The sequence below is a fragment of the Chamaea fasciata genome, unplaced genomic scaffold (assembly GCF_029207755.1).
Source record: "Chamaea fasciata isolate MVZ Bird 193981 ecotype frontalis unplaced genomic scaffold, bChaFas1.0.hap1 SCAF_8, whole genome shotgun sequence".
NCBI classification, from domain to species: domain Eukaryota; kingdom Metazoa; phylum Chordata; class Aves; order Passeriformes; family Sylviidae; genus Chamaea; species Chamaea fasciata.
Window position 1 is genome coordinate 3,356,953 of NW_027094093.1, and position 23,337 is coordinate 3,380,289.

At 42.6% G+C, this 23,337-nt stretch overlaps 1 protein-coding gene across 3 annotated transcripts in view; it reads right to left on the reverse strand.

The window, feature by feature from the left end:
• The window catches only part of UBE2F (ubiquitin conjugating enzyme E2 F (putative)), a 54,050-nt gene that overhangs the window by 29,941 nt on the left and 772 nt on the right, over positions 1-23,337 (reverse strand). For 2 of the 3 annotated variants that reach the window (XM_066189419.1, XM_066189417.1), the window contains exons 2-7: positions 22,122-22,255; positions 14,137-14,166; positions 13,146-13,211; positions 8,507-8,574; positions 5,001-5,071; positions 1,116-1,173 (exon numbers count right to left, since the gene is read on the reverse strand). In XM_066189419.1, the coding sequence (XP_066045516.1) occupies positions 1,116-1,173; positions 5,001-5,071; positions 8,507-8,574; positions 13,146-13,211; positions 14,137-14,166; positions 22,122-22,239 (411 nt within the window). In that variant the 5' untranslated portion in view covers positions 22,240-22,255. The remainder of the gene's footprint in view (positions 1-1,115; positions 1,174-5,000; positions 5,072-8,506; positions 8,575-13,145; positions 13,212-14,136; positions 14,167-22,121; positions 22,256-23,337) is intronic. The other variant, XM_066189418.1, reaches the window with a different exon arrangement.

Sequence of the window (23,337 nt, forward strand, 5' to 3'; positions counted from 1 at the left end):
CTGATTTTCAAGTCCTTACCAGGCCAAGACTGGATTAGTGTCCACAGCACCTCTGTGCAAATTCTCACTGCTCCCCTTGTGGCGACAAAAAGCTGTAAAAAGTGAGCTCACCACCGTGGTGCATCAATGGTAAAAAAACTTTAAAATCCAAGGAGGACATCTCATTTGATTTTGATTTTTTTCTTTTTGAAATTAAGCTACGACTTCCTTTTCTCTTGCTGAATCTTTCATTTCAACAATCACAGAAAACGCTCCTGTCTTTTGGGTTTCTAGTCCACTTGTACTAGTTTTTTAATGGCTGAAGCTTAAAACTTGTAGCCTAAAACTTCCTCTGAATGAAAATACAGGGACAGGAACAGAACTAGTTAACTTAAATTACTTCATGCCTTGAATTAACCTGAGATGAAAACAGAAACACAAAGGGAAAAAACAAAATCACACCAACTGATGCAAAGACAACAGAAGACTGTTTAAGAAAATCCACAAAGCAACACACTGATTTTACTTCCAGAAAGTCACGTGCTCACCTCAGAAGAGATTTTACAGATGAAGAAAGTCACAGATCTCACTCACAGTGCCAAAAAACAAACCAAGTATCAGATAAAGATCACTTTCAATTTGGTTTTTGAAAGAGACAAACACCTGATGTGTACCCTTTATCCACCTAATGTTGTTAAAGCCCTGGAAGAAACAATTCTGGCAGCATTCCTGGCAACAGCAACAGGAAGATGAATTCCTGCTCAGTGATTCTGTCAGGAATATCAATCCCATGGAAATCAGCAGGGTTATGGACCGCTGCTCACAGGATGCTCCTGTGTTTGCTGCCTGGGTGAAAACCAGCACAGCTCACGGAGTGTGGGCTCTCAGAGCCCCCTGCAGTCACACCAACCCCCAGAACCTTCCATCACGGCAGGACTTGTGCAGACACACCAAAACCCCAACGTTTCTACAGTCAGCACTGTACCTGTTCCACTGTTGCACCAACACCTGCTGAAAGACAAAGCCCTCTCCTCAAAAACCTTGAGCAAACCACATGAGGTGTTTCTTTCCAAGGCCAGGGAAGGATTTTTGGAGATGTACCTAGTTTGATGGACATACCCAAAAGGAAACGGTACCTTTAAGGTTCTAGTTGGGGCCCAGCCAGTGCCATCAATTGAGTGTTCTCTCAATAAACTGGAAAAAAAAAAAAAAAGAAAAGACACACATATTATACAGAGCAACTTCTGGTTAAACTGCCTTTGTCAGAAACCTTCTCAGAAAACATTAGGAAGTAATTGCAAGATAAGATCTAATTCTTGCACTATTTATATCCAGGTAATGGAATTTTAAATCCCAGGAGTTGGGACGTCTGCCTAAAATTACCTTCTACACAAGTGTCATTACAGAACTCCCCATCTCAGCTCAACCTCTGTCAAAACACCTGAATTATTTTCCTCCAGCAGCACAAGAGTGACAGAAACCCTTGTGACAGGCTCAACATTGAAGCCTTTTTTTATTCCCTGATTCATTTTAGAACATTAATTTCTGGTAAAGACACAGCCTTGCAGGATGACCAATCTCTCACCAGAAGTGGCACAAACCAATCCAAAAAATGGTGGTTTCGGGGAGGGATATCTAATTAACAAAGAGAGGATCATCTCCCTCTATTCTGTGCAAGGACTTCAGCTTCCTGTAGGCACAGACAAGAAGTGAAGCAGTTTTAGTCTCTCTGCTCCGGAGGAAAAACTTCCTTATAAACTGTAACTTGAACTTTAATACAAGCACACATAAACATTAATATGTAATATACAGAATTTCCTATATGCACACATCCAGTATAGAAATTCTATATGAGCAGCATATTATGGCACATATGAAGCCCAGTGAAGCTGCTGACCTATTTGCAGGTAGAAACCACTGAGGTGTTCAGGCATTTCTGGATCTTTCAGATGCAAACCTCAGCAGTTACGAGAAGGAGACACGTTTAGGATCAGAGCACAATTGAGAAATAAGCTGAAGTCTTGCTCAGGAAAGTAATAATCTGAATGAAAAGAATCTAAAAAACTCCTCGAAGCATCATTTCGCAATCACGCCTTCCTCTGTAAGGAGTGACCTAAAACTCACAACTCACAGAACAAAGCACAAAAATTCCCCACCAGCAGCTGCTCCTGCGACTGAAACGACAGGGTTAAAGTGAAACACTCCTAAACTATTAGATTTGAGCAATTTCCAGGCTGACAGGTATTAAGTAACTTCTAAATTACAGTAGATGACTAGACCATACAGGTTATGTCATTATTAAATGAACATGGCAAGTTTATATCCAAGGAAATTCAAACCTTGTTCAGGAACAGGATGATCAACCCGGACAAGCCCATTTCACCTTAACTGTGTGGCTCATCTCATTTCTGTGCCTTTCAAAAGATAAAATATGCCACTACCACTTGTGCAACGTTAAAAACAACATCTTGTTGCTGCAGTTTGTACCCGTATGACAAAAGCATGCTTTTTGTCTGTTCCTTGTCAAACTGTGTGGCAGTAGACCCCTCTGCCCCTCCACACACCTCACTGCCAAATCCCAAGTGAGGAGGAAGCTAACACACAAAGTAAAATCACAAAAATACTCACTGACAGAGCACCTGAGCATGAGTGAAGCCTCATGAAGAGCCTGGCAGCTTCCCAAGGCCTTCAGAGCTCTCCTGGCACATCTCCAGCTGGGGACACCACAGCCAGGACTGAGGAGACACTTGTGCCTCTCAGAGCACTCTGGCAGGAAAGCAGCAAAAACACTCAAGTGTCCCTTTGGTTTCACATTCTTCGTTTGCTGATAGAATGTGTCTCTAGAGCAGCAGCCTCTTTCTTCTACAGACTGGGAATGACCATCAAGCTCCTAAACAGAACCTTTTCCCAGATCTAAGGAGACCTCCCAGCCTATGATTACACATCTTTCTATCTGGGTTCCTACTGCAAAATCACGGCTTCTGAGCTTTTAGTAACCAAAACAGCCACTGATGTGGCCAGTCAGCTGCTCAGCTTTCATTTCAACAAGTATCTTCTCATTCTTTGAGTAATTTCTGCAAGGAAGAAAGCTTTGAGGAATTTTTTTTTTTTTCTTTTAGAATACATACATCCTAAAGAGATCTTTCAAAAACATCTCCTGAAGTGGGAACTGCATGATCCCAGTAAGTGTAAAACCTTCTCAAATTCCAGCTGACCCAAGTTGCAGCTTAAGTGACTACAATTTATTGTAAGGGGAAGATAAGTCCTGGAGAAACCTACATTTGTTTTTTTATCCACATGTGCAGTGGAGGTGATATCCAGGATGGGCCAGACTCAATTAGTATCTGTCATTAATAATACGGTCCAGGGTAACAGCACAGAAAAACTCCACTTTTCCCGCCCAGAACTGTTACACTTGACCACAAGTTTAACCATTTAGAATGTTTTAATCCAGAGATGATTATCAAACCAACACATACCACAGCAGGAGGTATGTGGGGGAAAAGCCCTGATGAAGATGTTTTTTCTGCTTTTAAAAATAACTGAAGCTATTTGAACGCAAAGACTCTTGTGTAAGTTGATTGCAGATACTATACATAGAATGCATTCTCTAACAGGCATAAAGCAATCAAGTTATTTTAGTTTTTCCATCTAATGCCAGACATTTCCAAGTTTTGGTACGTTAAGCTGTCTGACAATCCCAACTGTTTCAGTGTGAATGCTGAAAAAAATCCCTTGACTTTATTAGAATTATGACGCTCCAAACACCACATTAATCTCTTATAATTAAAACCATTTAAGGAGATGGGAAAATTGTGGCTGCCCCATCCCTGGAAGTGCTCCAGGCCAGGCTGGATGGGTCTTGGAGCAACCTGGGCTAGTGGAAGGTGTCCCTGCCCCAGGCAGGGGGTGAAATGGGATGAGCTTTAAGGCCCTTTCCAAGCCCAGTCACTCTAGGATTTTATGGATGTGAGGCTTTACTGCACCTCAGAAGATGCTGTCCTATAGCTGGAGCTTCAGCTTTGGTTTGGTGGCTGCTATTTGTTGTTCTCTGGTTCAAACAGCTCACTCGTTCATTCTTTCACTTGCACTCAGAACATCTTAAGGCTGACGAGCCTGGCCTGCCTAGGAAGGGCAATAAAAAAACCCTTCATTTTCAACACAGCACAAAACTGACTTTTCCATCTAGTGGAAAAATTCAGCTTCTCTTTAAGCACTGATTAGCTAAACATGGTGACAACCGTGCTGGATTTTTCAGAACAGCTTTCAATCTCACTTATGGGCTTTGCTTCTGCTTCATCTGCTTTTTCTTCTGTGTGCCATTAACCTGAAAAATGACAGGCAGGCTTCTCACTTCTGTTTCTGTTTGGTTTCTGGCCAATTTCACCATCAGGCATTGAGGATGAAATTGCAAAATTTCACAAATTCATTTGGGAGAGGAAACATTTACTATCAAGGAAAACCACCCAGCAACAGAAGCCTCTCACTGTGGCAAAGTAAACTTCCAGGTCTCACATTCTGACTTTTCTTGACCCCAACCCTGCTTTGTTATAACTGGCACATGTGTCTTATCAGTGGACATCAAATACTATCATTAACAAATGGCAAACGAAGAATAATTACTGTCAAAGTTTAAGGAACACTTTTTTCCTTCCTTTTTGAAGTATAAAGGATTTTCAAGCTCTTCACACACTCGGGCAAAACCTCACAGCCTCTCTCAGGGCCTGAGGACGATTCAGGTATGAGGGAGGGAAGAAAAAAATCCAACTACATTTTGTTTAGGCTGGAGTTTACATTTTTACCCCAAGTAGAACAAAACACTAAGTCTGAACCTGAAAAGCCAGGCTCTACATGGTCTCTACAGCACAGCAAGAATGAGACTTACAGCAGATTTTTATGCTCCTAGAAGTTACAGGCAGAATCAGCAGGAAAAAAATCCTGTCACGACAGTTACATCCAATATTTTATCAAACAAGAGAAACCCCTGAGGTTAAAGAACTCCAACAGAATGTTGCTCCTACCTTAGGCAGATTTCTCCTGTCTCTGTGATGTTTGGATGCCAGATTCTTGTCAAACATTTTACCTTTGGAGGCTGCCAGGAGAGAAAACAAATTACTGTGTTATCCTTGAAGATAAAACCCTGTTATAACTCATAAAACAGAAAAAGGCAAATACGTTTGATATTCACAGCCTGGGTTTGTATGTTTAGGGCAATGATACATTATCCACAAGAGTCAAACCAGATTCCTCTCCCCTTTTAGCTTTTCTCAACTCTTCATAAAAACCTGGGCTGGTATTAGGCTTTTCCTTAGGAAAAAAAACCAACAAACTTTTAAGAAAGCCAAGAAAATTTACTCCTTCAGGGAAAAGAAAACACTCCAAGTCATTCAATTTCTTCATACTTAACTATTAAGACAATAATTTAAACCAAAAACCTTCACCAAGGCTTGTCCAAATCAGGGATTTGTTAAAAACCAGCAGAGGATGCAAAGACAACAACTACACCAAATAAGTAACTTCTTTTAAATGCCGACCCTCCTGCTCACAACCCAACAGGAATGCGTCAAGAGCTGAATTTGAGACACTAAAATGAAAAGCCACAGGCAAGATAACCAAATTTCTCAATTTTGTAGTCAGGTTCTGAAATACAGATTTCTGAAGTACAGTCTCCTTCAGTTTTGTGAAGTAAATAAAGAGTGGGACGTAAAAATTTCAGTAGCTTAGCAACAGCACGTTGCTCCATCCCTGCTCTCCCATTAGGACTTGCAGCTTTCAATCAGGCAGATCATTTCTGATAGGAAATGTCCTGGAATCCATCAGCACACACCAGCACCTCAATTAAATCACAGATTATAAATGTGGAGCCATCTCCCTCCACTTTCTTCCAATGACGTCCTCAATCGAGAGGCAAAACAAAGAGCTGCATCTGCAGCATCACGTGTTTTGCCTCATTTTGTTCCGAACTTCCCAATTACCTTTTTAAGAACATTTTTTAATTAAGACTCTTTGGAAAAGGTTAGAGATGGCACTGAGATACCAAAAACATACTTAAAAGAGATGTTCTAGAAGAAAAAACACTGATCACCGCAAGAAATCTGGGATTGATCATGCAGATTTTGTCTTTCCTCCACTTCATTTCTGTGCAATTACTCAAGGGACATCAGTCATGGCATTATTGAAAATTAAGTGGCTCACAGAAAACAGTCTCCAACTTTTTGACCTCCAAAACACCTTAGAAGATTTTTTTAACAGCACAAGCTTTTCATTAGCTAGACTTTCACATTGTTTTGAAAGATGATGTCTACTTCTCAAGCGAGGGAAAGCAGAATTTATTCCATGCCATTAGATCAAGATAGAAGAGTAAAATTTCTACCATATGCACCTTCAAACAGGAAATGGATTGATGAGTCAAAAAAAAGCTTTATAAAAAAAAATCTTTAAAAAAAAAAAAATCCCCAAATCCTCACAGTGAATTAACTGGTGCCTCATTTTTCGTACTGTGGAAACAAAAGAACTCCTTTACCCTTTCAAAGTGATTTTCATTGCTGAAAGTTAGGAAAACCCACTCCTGACAGTAAGAAAAAGGTTTTTCTCTCTCTCCTTTTTCCCTTTAAGACAGACAGGACAACTGCAGCCCTACCATAGAATTTACCTTCAGACAAAACTTCTCCTCGGAACTTGTTCCAAGTCAGCTTTGAACCCTCCCCAGACCAACAAATCCAGAGATTTGATTTCCTCAGGATAATGTTTCACTTGAACACCCGTGACATTCTGCACAACAAAGCTCCCCAAATCCATTTATTTCCTTGCTCAAACTCCTCCTTCCCCTCAGACACCACCAGCTGCACAGGTAGATCCAGCCTCAGCTGGGGGCCACGGCAGTGACCACATCCACTTCCTTCTCCATTTCCAAGCAGCCACTTCTGCCCTGGGAGCCCTCATTTAAATTTAACAGTTTCAGTTCTTGATAAATTGGCACTCTAAAACGACAGGTGTACCGCCAGATCTTGTATTTTTTTTTAATTAAGCATTATTTATATATTTAATTTGATCAGTATCCCGTAGCTGTAACTCTTCTCTAGTGAATAAATTTACCTAGAGAAGGAATGTGGCTCCTAAGAGAAATCCGGAATCAATGTTAATAGAAATGTTTTCTTTGGACACCAGCTAGCCCCAAAGCATTCTGCTGAACCAGCCTGCAATTGCAACTCCAGCTCTTCTCTTTACAGTTTGGAAAAACCAGAATTCTCCCAGGAGACCCTAATGGGGAAACAAGTTCCTGGGGGTGAACTACAGTCCAGCCCTGAGATATTTGTTGCCACTTCCCACCAGCAGGTTCTGAAGAACTGCTGGAGACTGGCTGAAACTGAACACTACGCAGGGCGAAGCACGGAGTGGTTTGGCTGCAGGCCACAATACGCAATCTTCCAAATTTCTCCTCTTCATTTATTTTATGCTCCTCCACTACATCACAATTCCACAGATCCACTCCTTTGGCCAGTGCAGAGGTGTGATATCCCAGCCTTGCCTGTGGGCTGACAGCCCCGGCAGGTCTGCAGAGCTCTCCTGAGAACAGGCATCACTTGTTTCAGTCCCATTCTGCCTGGCAGGAAACAAACCACAGCCTCAGCAATACTGGGGAGCACACACCTGCATTGATAACCTCACCGCAGTCCAACATTCAACCTCCTGCATTTTTCCAAAACTTTTTATTTTTGTATTGGATGGAAGACGCTCAAATTTAAAAATATTTAATTAACGTTTGCTGTAGATTTTCCTGCCAGTGCTGAGCAGGGAGCCGTAACAAACCAGAGACTTTTAAATTATGGAAACTGAGAATCAAAAAACTCTCTTTGTTAACACACAGCAAACACTTTCCTGCAGCAGTGTTGTTTAGGTGAACAACTGGAATACAAAAATGGAAGGAAATAAAATGAGTACACCAAAGTAAGTAAGGGTGACCTCTTTCACAGAATGAAATTCTTTGGTAAAGTTAAGGGGAACTTAAAACATCCCACAACCAAACCCACACAACTGCAAACACTACCTAGTTGTGGCTGCAACTACTACAGATAGATAATGCTGAGCAGGAGCCAAAGATCTTCCCTGAAACTCCTCTCCAGGATCCTCCCCTACACATTCTTCAGCCTCCCTGAAAGAACTCTGAACTCCCAACACCAAAAGTAAGACAACAAAGCAGAAGAATGAGGGAAGGGGATTATAGAACTGTCAACCTTTTCCTTTTGGTTCCCTTATTTCATTCTTAGATGTGTAACTTTTTAATGAGAGTAATCACGAAATGCAGGTCTCATAATTAACAGGAGAGAGCAGAACCTCAGCCAGAAGGGAGGACACTCAGGTCTGACTCATCTGCATTTCCGAGAGCTTCTGCAAGAACAGTTCCACACTTATTTTATTAAGAGACAGAAGATCCTTTCTCAGCCTCAAGGCCAAGCTCCCCCTGAAGTCCCGTAACCTGCAAAGAAAATCTAAAATGACAACTGTGAGACTAATGACAAATACTCACCACCATATTGTAGGCATCAGGAACTTCAGTTTCAAACTGAAACTTTCCCCCTTGGTAATAGCCCTCATCTAGAAAAAGGAAAATAAGGAAAACAGTTACATAAGAGAAAACCACCAAGATTAAAACAACAGCACAGGGTTTATCATCAAATACTTAAGCTGGTTGCACCACCAGCTGCCACCTAATCCAAGGAATGTGTGAGCATCATGTCTTCCTGCACTCCCAACATTTTTACAGCAGAAATCTGAAGTCAGCGGAGCCAACAGTCCCAGAAAAACCCACCACCCTGACACAGGAACAGGGATACCCAGCTGGAGGAACCTTGGACTGACCTCACTGTAGGAAGGAAACTGTGGCACCTGGCAGGCAAGACCACATCAGTGACCCCTGGAATGAGCTGGAGAAATCCTGCACACCACTGGTTAGCATTGTATCATGCAGGTTTTTTATATTTCTTAAAACAACACTGCAAAGAAATGTTCTGTGAAACAATCCAGAGTTCACAGAAAGACTAAGAAGAATTTTGTTATTATCTAGCTTGTTCCAGACCACAAAAAAACCTAGCTTGTCTACTGTAGGTCATTAAAATCCCTCTTCAGGTTGCTGTCTCCTGATCTGCTTTTCAGATCCATTCTCCATTCCCACTCCAATTCAATTCTGAAGTGTGCTGGATGCATTAAGCAATTTTAGGCATGCTGTGCTTTACCAGAAAGTAACGGGCCATGCACTGATTTTTTACAAGAAAAAGCAAGATAAAAGCATTTATCTTTTGTTTTTAAATATACAGAGATGAAATCAGTAAAGCAAGCCATTACTGAAGAACAAGTAAGGGGTGATTTACACCTTTGGTAAACAGCCTTTGGTAAAGCTGTTACCTGTCAAATGTGCAACACACTCAGAGTGAGACACTGTTCCAGAAAGGGATCATTGGGAAAATGGTCCAGTAAGGCCCAGGAGCTCTACTACTACATTTATCCAACAGAACACTGACAGCTGATTGCACTTTATCCACCATCTAGCACCATATTCCATTTTAACCAAGTGTCAGGAAATATCACATTTCCAAGTACAAAAGTTATTTTCCTTGGCTTAATTTCACTAGTTCCTTGATTTGCTGGACTTGGAGCAAAGCATGCAGCAGCTCTTCACATTCCACCCATGCTAAAATGAAATAAATGCCTACTGATGGATGTATCCACATGTCTTACACCCAAAGAAATCCTCAGGCTTAATGGACATTCACTGCAATCACTGTCCAACACAAACACTCGAGAACTTCCAGATCAAGTCTTCCTCCAAGACAATTCAATATTCATCACTGCCTCAAATTACAACTCATTTGATATTTTGGTTTTACCTTGACACCAATCACACCAGCACTAATCACAAACCACACTGGGTAAGCTACTGGCTCTGCTATCAAATAAGTAAGGACATATTTATACAATTAGGAGAGCAAGGCATCTCTCCTCTCCTCTTTTATACAACTCTCCCTCTGGCTTTGTAAAGCAACAATAAAGCCCTTCATTACCAATCATGAAAAATATATATTTAAAATTCAGGAGAGCCTCAGTAGCCAGCCAGAAATCTTGCACTGCATTAACAAGATAACCTTTCACAATGAAGTCATCTTTCAGCATCTCAGGTTCTCAGACTGGGAGAGAAATCCTCAATTTTTCAGGCACGGAAAAGTGGTGGGAAAAAAAAGTTCTGGCAGAGTTAACAGTGAGGAAAGAGCTATAAATAAAGCCATCAAATGAAACAGCTTTAACACATAACTTAGGAAGCTGGCCACAGAGACTTCTGCTGAAAAGGGAGTATGTCTGAGCCACAGTTTTCCTCCTACTGCTTAAATTTATGTCTTCAATCTCCACTAACAGAGCAAGCATCCCTCCCACTTCAGTCTCAAGTTTCATTACCCACAACCTGACTAATCTTAGCTTGCAGTTTGTAGGGTGTTTTAGTGCCTGAAAGGGCTCTGGAAAACACTTAACCAAATTATTTCCTCACTTTGGAAGAAAATGCAAGATAATTAGGGCAGGCCACAAAGGATGCACTTTGGATAGTAGCTCCCTGAATCAGCCATGCTCACCAATATTTGTGAGCATTTCACCAGAAAACATGGTCTTTATTAATTCCCCTAGAGTGTCACTGAAATATCTACACCAACCTCACACCAGTCCAACAGCCTGGAAACTGCAGGGAAATCACATTCACTGCACTTACTCTTCTGGGATTTTTCACTTATAAGCTACCTAAAGTCACCTCCTTTATTTTTTTTTTCCAGGTCATTACTGTGTTTTAGTCCTCAGCTTCCAATTTTGTGCTCCAAATACCAAAACAGCAAACCTGGATTCTAAGCATCTATCTCCTTATTTTCCCTAGATTTTAATCCTGTATGATACTGGGGCAAAAATGAGTAAACAAGAGGCGAGTGGTGGCACAAGGATATTTTTCAAAGGCAGAACAACAGTTTCAGATGACAAAAGGGAAGAGAAACTTCAACCCAGCCATGCCCAGATTGAGATCACAGACTTTTGTCCACTGCAGCAGAAAAATCCAAGTCTTAGCCATTTTCTAGCATGTGCTGCTAAATACTCACTGACGGTGCACTGCAGAAAGCTGGAGCATACAGGGATTGGAATTTCTTCAATTATGTGGGAAAAAAAGCAGCCACCCTCATCAAGATTTTCTACAAAACCATTTTCAATTAAAAACCTCTTGTCAGCAGGATAATTTTGCAGCAGTAAATACTGGCTGGGAAAGGTTGCTGTGAGAGGTGCTGAGAAAGGGACCTGGGAAGGATTTCTGCTTGGAGGTCAAGTTTATTTTCTTATTCAAATTAGTCTTTTGGTGAAAGCCTAAAGAAGCTTCTTTTACCGTCCTTTCAGGACCAGCCACATTCAAAATGACTTTATAGAACGAGTCAAGATTCATGCAATACTGTTCAGACAATACAAAAAGAATTGGCTCAAGCCTGCTTGAGCCATAAAACTTCTGTGACAACCACTCTGCTGCCACAAGGAAAACTAAGATTTAGAATACACTAGAGCAAACTTCAGTATTGAAGTGAGGCAGAAAACCACCAAGATTTTCTTGGTCTGTATTGTGTTCTGCCTTTAGAGTGCTAAGCTATGGCTGATCACAAGATTCTACACCTGAAAATAGATGTTTACTTGGGGCAGGCTGCCACTGCAGAGACTTCAGCTGTGCAGCTATATTTAGAGCAACAAAATGTTAATTAAGATCATCTCATTGGCAGGATCATTTCAGCAATGAAGCTGGCACAAAACCCATGCTCTGCATTCAACAGCTGGTTTCTGCCTGCAGCCTCCTGCTGCACAGCAGTGAACAGACAAAACAATTCCTAGGATTTAGACACCTTGGAGTGAGGACAGCTTTTTCACAGATCACTCATCTGCACAGTGATGCTCCTTTCCAAAATATAATAAAATGGCATCATGTAAACTGAAGGGCATTTGGTGCGAGCAGAATTAACACCCACCAAGTAAATGTGAGCACGACTCCTACACAGAACGACAGGGCCAAAGTTCTAGGTTAGCTCTTGCATTTATTTTTAATTACACTGACACAAGGGCAGCCTCACTCATTTTTCCATCACAAAAGGGAGTCACATGAATGGACACGTTAAGGGAGACCACCCAAAATTTCTGCTGGAGGAAGGGCCAGTTGGTCTGGGCTCACGAAAAGCAACAGTGACACCTAGTGCTGCTCTGGCTCCCGAGTACTGGATGACAGAAACATTCCAGGCACTCCATGAGGGGCACACACCACGCTGTCTCCAGCTAATACACCAGGGTGACTGACACACCGCACCCAAATTCTGCTGTCAGAAGGCATCTACAGAAAATGGGCACCCACAAGAACGAGCAGGCAGGGGGACACTGATCCCAGCACATCCAACTCCAACCATTCAGTGCGCTGCACGCAGCAACGCTCTCATTTCAGCACAAACACAAGGAGTGCGTGTGAAGTTTAAACAAACCTCCATGCAACTTCATCCCTAAAACACAACCTGCTATACCAAAATGCACGGAAAACGCCAATTTCAGGTGGCTATTAAGAAACTTACATGGAAATGATAATTTATGAAAATGCTTTCTACTGAGCAGCTTGCCAGCAAGAGCTTCCCAGGATACCCGAGTTGTGTTAATAACAAAAAAACTGATTTCACATATTTGAACAATCAAAGACTCAAAGGAGATTCCTCCTTGTTAAGCATCTGCAGGCATGCCTAGGTTTGAAGTTTTCCAGCAGTGTTACACTGCTGACCAACCTCTCTCCACACCTCTGCAGAACCAAAAAATCACTACAAGAAAACACACAACCTAACAGGGTTGTATTGCAAAAATAAATCAAGGCGGCTTGAAACTGGCTGAGAGGAAAAAGGTTCTCAATCAAAGTAAGCAAACAAGATCTGAGTATTTCCTAACCCTACTCACTTTTGAAGGCCTTTTTAGTGGAATCTGGTTGTCAAAACTCAGCCCAGTTTCTCCATCCCACCAACGAAATAATCACTATTACAGCCAGACTTGCTTTGACTCGAAGCTTTATTGGAATTACACTTCCTAAACACCAACACACACAGAAACAAAAGTAACACGGTGAAAAAAATTACCTGGGGTTACAGTTAGCTGAAAGTAATGGAGCTTGTTTGGGTCAGGAAAATTCACTTTACATGTACCTGTGAAGCAAAAGAATAATTTACATCAGACAATGAGTGCTCTACTGTTGGCTGGCATGAGGAGACAAGTCTACCAAGGGTATTTTAACACCCATATTATGCAGTCTTCAGCTTCTTAACCCATCAAGCAAGCTGGCTGTTCCTTTTCTGTAGCCAAGGAGCTAAATAGTATCATAGTTATAAATCCTATTTGTCTGAAAAAACTTACCTAGAACCATGCACAAACCCCAGTAATGCACTCACACTGCAGTAACTGAAATCACACATCCTTCAGGTATTTGTCACCCAACAAGACAACCTACACTGTAAAAAGTTTACCTGAAGTTACTCTGTGTAAATTCTCTATAACTGCCTTTAAGGCAGGCTGATATGTCAAGTAAGATTCCAGGTGTAAAACCATATTATCTTGCCTTTTTTTTTTGTTTTAGGGAATATGGATCATTCTTAGAAAAATCAGTTTTCATTACTATTTTCACTGTTTAATAAAGACATTACATCTTGAAGTGAAAAACCTGCAGGTTGACTCCACGTACCCTGGGAGCTGAGCTATTTGCTCTGCCCCTAAATCAGAATCTCCTGTTTCAAAAATGAAAAAATAAAGAAAGAACAGGAGTGAGACACCAACTGCACCCTTGAGTCCCAGGAAGCTTTTGGGTGCCTTATGGAAGTTTTGCTGCCACTCCCCAGCAATCAAAAACTGGAGGCAAATTATCAACACTCCTTCCAAAGGACACAAACGAGGGCCCAGCCCTCCACAACTCCACAAGGGGAAGCAACAGAGAAAATCTATTCAAGCCGGAGCGGTGGAGCTTTGAACAGCTTCCCCTGAGTTAACAAATACCATTAGCATTCATACTTCAGTCAAAATTTTCACTTCAATGGTCCTTTCCCCCTTAAAATATATACTATTAAATGTTATACTCACAAGGTAAATTAGCTTCAAGGTCTGCAACCTCTGTTGAAAGGAGAGAAAAAAAAAACCAAAACAAAACCATTATTTATGCAAGCATAAAGCCCTTCTTCAAGTCCAAATTGGCAGATCTAATTTAAACCAACCCGTAAATCCAATTTTACTTAAAAATATAATTAAGCTGCAGTGGAAGTTTACCTTGAAATTTCTCTTTAAGCCACTCAATTCATTACTAAAAATGCTCATCTGCCCTACAGACATGGCAAATGTATCCTCCTTTGATGGGGAGCTCAGCTCTGCCAAGACTGAAGCACCAGGACGGCTACCACACAGAGCACTGCCATTTCCAAAGCAGTTTTTGTTACTGATATGCACTCCTATTCAATTAAATTTTCCTTTTATTTATTTCCTGAGCTTAAAATTCATAAAAGAAAGGAAGCATCCTGATTCTGTTCCACAGCCCCTAGGAAATGAAGTGTATTCCTAAGCCTGTCAAGCCACCTTCCCTGGAAGAGCTCCTGCTTTTGTGTATTTTACTGCAATCTTACTTTCAATTACAAGGTATCTCCCCCCTTTACTTCTGAAGTCCTAGAGGAAATCAAATTGAGTATATTTTTGGCTTTTCCTGTGGTCTTATTTTCCACTTCTAACTTTGCTTTCAGGCCTCCACAGGCACAGCCCCATTTATTTGGGCTGACAACACGCAAGAGATTTCAATCCCAACTCTCAGAAACACACAACTGAAGGCAACTGTCATTCAGAATTCTTGGCACTGAACCCAAACTGATCTCATCACAACTCTCATTAACCCTCCAGAACTCCTCCTGCCACCCATGCTCCCAAACCTGGCATTTCTCTGCAGTGGGAATGATGCTTATTTGATTCCTACTGATGCTTTAAATTTTAGCTTTCATGTTTTTTAGATTCTCAGCTGCCTAGGGGTGCAGTTCTGAGCCTCACAGTGTCAGTCAGCTCTCTTCATGGAGTAGGGAGACAAAACAAATCCTTTTTCAGATGGATGCCAAGGACAACTGTTACAAGTTTTCAGGCCCAAAAGCACAAACAACGGGGGACCGAAGAGAGAAACAGGAAGGATGGGACTTCATAATCTGCAGCTGGAACTGGACAATTAAACCCCGATATGCAAATGGACCAAAACTTAGAGAAGAGTAAGACCTTGCTCATTTTGTGACCATTCCAAGCCCACCTTGGGTGCAGCACTGGTCAGGCTCTTGTCCTGCCCAAGGTGTACCCTTAAATGCCTTTCAAATAATCATCTGCTTTACTTTCTAGCTCTGTTCACTCTCTGATCCAGGTGAGCCTTCCCAAGGCACCACCATCTCCCTTGTGCTTGGCACACCCTGCATCTGCAGCCTACTACACCAAGAGGAAAAAAACCCACCAGAACGGAAGCACCGTGCTTCACGCTTACCTCAAAAATTCACAACTTCACTCTTTTAAAATCTCACACTTGCAGCCAGAGCTGATTTAACCAAAGCCATGAAAGACAGCGCTGGAGCCATACCTTGCTCAAGTACTGTCTTTATAAAACACACACACAAAAATGTAATTTCGGCTGTAATCAAGGACTTTACTTCAATTTTCCCTTCCTGGTTGATAAAACAGACGTGACAACCAAGCCCCGAAGGCTGCAGCTATGAACACTTTTTGTCAGATTATTCCCTCACTTCTTTCTTTGAATTCACCAGCCTTTCCTAGTGGAAGGCACATCAATCTTCACCAGAGTGCAAAGTTTAGGCCCTGATTCAATTATTTTAAGGCGTTGACTGCTTTCCTTTATTGCTTCTGCGCCTGGGTGATGTTCAGCTTAACGAATCCTGCCTGCCCTTTCCCTGATCCCAAAAAAGGGAGACATTTAAGGGCAGAGCATGTTCAGCCCCAGCAAGTGCTGAGATGAGTACTGCTGAGCCACGGCCTCACTTCTGCCTCCTCCAAGGTTTAGCAGAGAGTTTACAATCACCAGAGTTCCTTTGAAGTGTGAAAATTCCCTGGAATGTGTTCCCACTTCCGTGCTTCTCTCCGTCTTGGCACGAGAACGAGTGATTTTTCTAGTGAAAACATGCAAACAAAACGCTCATGCCCAGGAGAAGGGAGCACTGTGTGCCAACAGGTGGGAACGCTGTGATAATAAATCCACACACAAGTGTTGGTAACAAAGGCAAATGGCCCAAAACTGAGGTTTCTAATGAACTCTGCAACAAGGCACTGAAACTAAAAATGAAACCACCTCAAAGATAAAGCAGTTAAGGATCTGCTTCAATAATCTAAATGTTTAAAGCAGCAAGTAAGGCAACAGATGCTACCATTAATTGTTCCATGTGAGCAAACACTGGTTATTCACCAATTAACAAGCACATTAAACAGGCCAAAGCTCAGTGCTTGAGAGTTTTCCCAATTCTGTGTCTCTGTGGTAGTGGCAATGTTGACACTAGAACCATTTTTGTATGTCGCTGCTCAGAAGGCAAACATTTTGACCAAGCTCCATTAAGACGCTGATGTTTTAACGTGCGCATCTTCTGCATAAAGCAGCAACTCCACATGAGCATTGCCTGTAAGGAAACACCCCCTGTGCCGGCTGCCAACTTATTTAACAGAGATCTGCAAACAAGCCAAGCATGGGAGTGACAAAGAGCTTCAATGCATTGAACTTCCAAGAGCTCCAATATTAAAGAACTGACCCAAAGTTTTTCTGAGCTCCTCTTACAAGAAATGACCGTCACTGCAGCTAAACAGTGCAGAAAATTCAGTCTGACTACTTTTCACGGCCATTCTGTGAAGAATTTGCATCTATGTCTCAAAAAGTCACACCATTAAGATGACGAGACAAGCAGAAAATGCAAGTCTCAGGAAACTTCCAACAGTCCATCTGGTGTTCCCAAAAGCTTGTGTGACCTGAGGCAGGAGCAGCCCAAGTGGAGGTGTACCTGCTGAGTCCTGCTCTTGACCCACTACACCCTTGCTTGAACAGCTCCAAATGCTATTTTAAACCATTAAAAAGGTGAGGCTTAAACTTAAGCCCAACACAAACACTGGAAGAGCTGAATGCAAATGAATTATGTCCCAGCTTTTCTCTCTTCTACACAGTTCCTGAGCTGCTTCTAAGCCTAACACAAGCAACCAGAGTTATTTATAAATGATTTCACAAACAATAACTCTCCCTACCCATGACAGTTCTCGAGACAGAAATAGGAACACTGCGGCTGTGTGTACAAGGTTTATGAATGTTCAATGCACACACCACAGTCCCACGGCTCTGCTCCCTCACCTCCCCGAATCAGAATTCAGCAGTGTTTTGTTTACTAAGTCTTCCACAAAAATCAGCCTCCATGCTTCCTGCTGGAGTTTGGCTCTAAGCACACCAAATAAAAGCATTATTTCCTCAAGTGAACATTCTCATCCACAGCAGTAGTGCTTCTCTCTGGCTTTCTTCAAAAAGCCCCCTCTCCTGTTTAGGTCCCTCTTTAATTAACTTCTTTAAGACTTCTGGAGATAAAGACTAAACACCTTGACACTCATAAAAATTCCACTTTCTAAATACTAATTCCAATATTCTGTTAACCCCAGAAATGCTGTTTGCCTCCTAATTCTTATCCATCTCTCTTTATAGCATTCCCAACTTAGGTCCTCTGAACTGTATAAACCAGTGTAAGAAAAAAAAAAGTATTTTCTCTCCTCTCAACTCTCCTCACCTGGTCTTGTGAGGAGGGGAATCTTACCATTTTTGAAGGCTTGAAGAAAGAGAATAAATAATAAACCTCGTTAACTCGTTTTCACATACATTAAGTTATTTCAAGTTGCCACAATCAAGCTAAGCAGCAGCAGTAATATAAAACTGAACAATGAAGTTTCTGTGCACTACCAAAAATGCAGCCTAAGAGACAAGCTCTGTGATCCATGAGCTGCTGCTGCCATCCTGGCACGCTCTCCATCTTCAATTCCATCTAGCAGTCACCTTCATCATACAATATCAATCTTAAACACCACTTTGGTTTGTCCTCAGCCCTTTTTAAATTTCAGAGAGGATCTGCTTTCAAGTTCAGCACTGCATGCTTGCCATCCTGGAGGAGCAGTCATGTGGCCTCTGCTCCCAGCTTAATGAAGTTCCCCTTAGAGATGAAGAGAACATTAAAAATTGCCTCTGCAGCACAGAACAAAATGAAAGCTGCTGGAGCGATTGCACTGCTTGCTCTGTTTTAATTTAGGTGCTAGGCCTACAGAATTAGGGCCGTACTCTCCATCTGAGCCCAGATGGAAATGCAGTGAGAACAGATGCACAGATGAGTCACACAATTTTGAACAAAGCTGTGCTTTACTAGACCCTCTCTACAGCTGGAAGAGAATATCCAAATGACTCGGAATTACTTTCCTACACATAAAGCTTTAGTGATGGAGAGATTTCCATTCGTGATATGTCCATAAAATAACCCAAGTATCCTGAGACAGGACTGATACCTGAATCTGTAACAATGCTGGATGTAAGCAACCAAAGGAACAACTTAAGGGCAGAACCAACAGAAGGCACCAGGATTTTAAGAGCAGCTTTTCCCCAAGAGTGGAACAAAGCCTGTTTAACGTGCATCCATCAATAAAGTCAAGATCAGTGCCTGACAACACTGTTTCAAATCCCAACTGAGATGTTCCTTCACCCTCACAGTGCCTATTTTTCCTACTTTCAGGCGGCATGCAGCTGGTTTGTAAGCATCACCTACACTTGTGGGTGGCTGGGAGGGTGGTGATCACCTCAGTCAAAACAGCACTGACCTACTGAGCAGGCAGGGGACACATCACAGCTGGGGGCTGCACGGTGTCACTGTGACAGCACATCCTCCAGAGATCCTGCACTGCCCTCCTGGACTGCACTCCATCAACACAAACAAGGCTGGCTGCAATTTACCTCCAGAAAAAACACCAGACACTGTCTGTGTCTGGACAATACCTTGGCAAAGCTGGCAGACATCCATCTGCAGGATTGATTAGACTGTCCCCAATTTACCAGGGAGCAGGAAAAGGACAGTGGTGCTTCACCACTGGCTGAACACTCTGGGTCTCATCTCCTCCTCCTCCCTTGCTGAGGGGCCAGGATTTCTCCTCTTTTATGCAGGAGAGATTATTTTCTAATTAGTTGGCAGGACACTGACCTGATGGAGCCTTTCCCCCATTCTGCCACTGTCATTTGTCCCACAACATCCCAGATGCTGCTGCAGCTGATCTATCTCAAAGGGCTGATGCAAATTCTAAAAACTTTTTTTTGTAAACAAATGGTCAACATTTAACTCACGCAGCTTAAAACAGAACATCCCCACCAAACCTTCCCCACTACATTTCCCTCTCACTTCCAGCAGTTACACCGGAATGATCTGCTTCTCCTGTTGGTTCCCATTTCACCCAGAAACATCCTCAGCAGACTGACAGCTGCTCCTGAAGCTCCTTTGGGAGAGCACCGTGATTGTGGTGATACATCCTCTCTCCCAACCTCTGCCCTGCTCTGCAATTCCAGCAATTCCTACCAAGCCCTGGCCTTTGCACCAGAGCTGGGTGGTGAAGCATTCCTGAACTGTACCAGGAACTCCTGCTGCCTGGACAAGGTGGGAGCTGGCAGGAGGAATAATCAGTCATTCCCTGATGGCTTTGGAACATTCCTTAGCTGCATGACAGCCTGCGTGAAATGGCACCATTCCACCTGGATTTCAGAAAATTCCAGTAATCCCCAAAAAGGGACTAACAGGACTATCTCATTGATTCTGGGGGGGGGATTTTTTAAAATATGTATTCCCATGTAGGCACTCATATCCACATGTGTGTGTGCTACCTTTGCACATTTGTGTGTGTATCTATGCGCATTGATTTGAACATGCTATAGAACAGTATACATCTCATTATCTTCAATCCACATTATGTTTACAGCTGATTAATAACACTTAAATGCTTTCATAATTAAGTTCTGCTAAGTCTTTAAGATGTAACTGTCGAGTCCAAGCCTGAGACTGGGTCCAGCTGCACTGAAACTCCTCCTGAGGAGTTTGGAAATGAAGGGATTTCACCCTGAACCTCCTGACTCAACCAAGAGTTTCCTTCACCTTTATCCCTTTGCTCTTCTCATTCCAGCCTCCGCATACATCACTTTAAATTGACTCTAATTTGATTTTCCTTTACCTGTGTTACCCATGCAGTAAGCAGTAGCATAAACTCTGCCAACAACCTTTGTGTGCTTCTGCAAATTCATATTCAGGCACATTTTCCCCAATGCCTTTGATGGTGACTCTTGAAGGGACCTACACCACTCACCTCACAGCAGGGATGAAAACTTCCATGCACAGTCAGATCAGGATCCAGCACTCTGTGCTTGTCACAGCCATGTGAGCACTGACCTGCTTTTTAACATTTGTCACTCTGGGGCTTGTTCAATACTTCGTCTGAACTCAGTTAGTTTAAATGCTTAGTTTTACGTAGTTTTTTAAAAATACTTAGTTTTACTTAGATAGCTGGTTTGCTAGCACAGCCACAGCAACTACAATTAAAATCTCAATATAAATTTTCTACAGATTACATTCTCTTCCTCCCCTGCAGACTTGGGTATGGTTTTCAAAAACATGATTGCTCTAAGGGCAGAGTAAAACTTCTCAGGCATCTCACAGGAAGGGTATTTATTTCACACTGCCATCTTCCCCTCAAGTCTATACCTGTAGGTTAGAGAAAATCTCAGATTATATATATTTAGTAATTTGGCTTTGTAGCTTAGCCTGGTTAAAGAGCTTATTCCTCCTGCCTGAACCTTTCCCCCTCAGAACTGAAGTTAAATGAGGATTTTCAAACTGGAAGTGTGAGCGCGATCACAACCATGCTTTAAAGCATATAAAACTTTCCTGTCTTTAAAACAATCCAGAGAGAAAACTGTGGATCCACCATTCCTACAGTCAAGCTGAGGCATTCCCCAGTGCCCTGAGGCAGCAGCCTTTGCACTGACACCCTGCTCCAGATATCTGACAGAATTTACCCTCACTTGGGAAAAAAACCATATGCACTGCTAGTTAGGTAATATCAGTCAGGCAATTACAGCCCTGTCAGCCCCAAATCATTCTGAAACAAGACCAGGACATGTGGATTTCCTCTGACTGGAATGAACCCCAACAGTGGCAGCTTAGCACCAACAGCAGTAGTGCTGCCACTGATCCTCTTCAGCAGAAACATCAACCTAAACAGCACAATCCTTTGCCACTAACATTCAATTATTACCAGAGGAAGTCAACCTGAGTTTAAGTAACTGCAAGCTGTCAGCATCCATGGATTTTTAAATACAGTATTATCTATGCTACCAAAAAAAAAAAAAAAAAAGAAAGAAATTAAGTGCAGGAAAGAGCTGTCCCTGATTTAACTACAAAATAGTTTAACTGTTGTCTCATTAACCACCCCATTTACCCACAACTACCAAGCAGCAGGTTTGGGGCTTTTTCTCCACCAGCTGGTAAAAACCTACAGCACCTTTCCTAAAACACACCACACTGCAATACAACCACTGGTTTATTATTTACAATTTCACACTCAACTTACAGTGACTCTTGGGCCTGTAAAATCTCTCCCAGCACTGCTTTTTCAGTCTTTTTAAAACTGCCTCTGACCTGTGCCATTAAACCACCAAAACACTGTTGGCACTTTCAGGATGTTTTTTCCTGTGACAGGCAGTGATGGTTTCACTCAAAAACCACCTTCCTACCGAGGCAAATATACTTCAGTTGACATTCTCCTCCCATATGTTCAGTGACACTTATGTGGCAATTTTTGATCACCTTTTAATTGACGACAGACTAATTTTCAACAGAGTGAGGAGGACACTTGCTTAGCATTTCATTATTCAACAAAAACAAGTGTCCTATAGGACATTTAAAAAATACCTGTGAGAATTTATACACAGTTTAGTGCTGTTTACTGGCAACACACCCCCAAACCGGTAAATCCCAACACATTTCGATATATTCTTTCACCTTTAACGAGCAATTTGTCGCGGACAGACACCCTGCGAGTGGAGTCGGACGCCGGGTTGGACGCACGGGGGCCTCTGACACCGTCATCCCGCTTCAGCTTGCTTGCCAGCGTTAGCATCACTGCTGCTTGCCACCTGGAACACAACGGGAGGGCATCAAAAGACACGGGGGAGGAGGAGAAACAAGTCAGGGCTGCTGAGTAAGGAGCCAACGACCACCATCAACGCGGCGATTGAAGGCGGGGATGGCCCTCGGCAGCTGAGGGATGGGTTAGCTCGGGCTGGGAATACTGAGGGAGGTGCAGTGCACCAGGCCGAGAGGAAATCCAGTTTTCTGGAGACAGAGAGAGGTCAGGCTTACGTGAGTGTTTGCAACCCGAGCGGCACTGCCCTCCGCTGCTCCTCGGACAGAGCGGCTGCGAGAACACCCCCCGGCAGCCCCTGCCCTCCTCCACGCCTCACAGACACACCCACTGCTGCCTTCGGGCCGGCCGAAAGGAAAAAAAAACATAATAAATGAAAAGGAGAAAGGGGAGGGATTCCTGGAACAACTCCGACTAGGAAGTGAGCCTTGAGAGAGCTCCCGGGGCACAGGAAAGGGACTGAGGCTGCGAACAGCGCAGTTATCTCCAGGGACTCCTCACGGGGCAAAAACCCCCCACACAGGCACCAAGTAACCGAGATGAAGGGATACGTCTGCCGTGCCAGCCATCCACTCCAGCAAATAACTGCACCGATGAATTAATCACAGTAAAAGGCGGTCAGAATGCCGAAGTCATGAAACCAAACATCCAATGTGTCACGGCTTAGCGTGTTTTGACCCTGCTCCCAGCTGAAGGCGGCTCCTCCTCCTTTAACGTTTTGGCTCAAACCAACACCACGCTGACAGAACACGAAGCCCTCAGGCCCCCGAACAGCTAAAATGGCACGGGGAACTGCTTATTCTTTAAGTCATATGAATTAACTCAAAGTGCAAAAAAAGCCAGGATATAATCTTTACCTGGAGGTTGAGAAAAGCTTAACAGAAAAACGAGCAGCAAAGCTTAAAAATAAAAAATAAAAGGAAGTGCCATATTTCACAACAGTCCCTGACAGAAGGAAACCCCGGTGAGACCTACATGAAGGTCAGGCTCCCTGGCGCTGACAAGTAATGCGTGTGGCAGCTTCGAGATGTATGTTTAAAAACAAAAGCAAATGTAAAATTCAGCCGGCTCAAC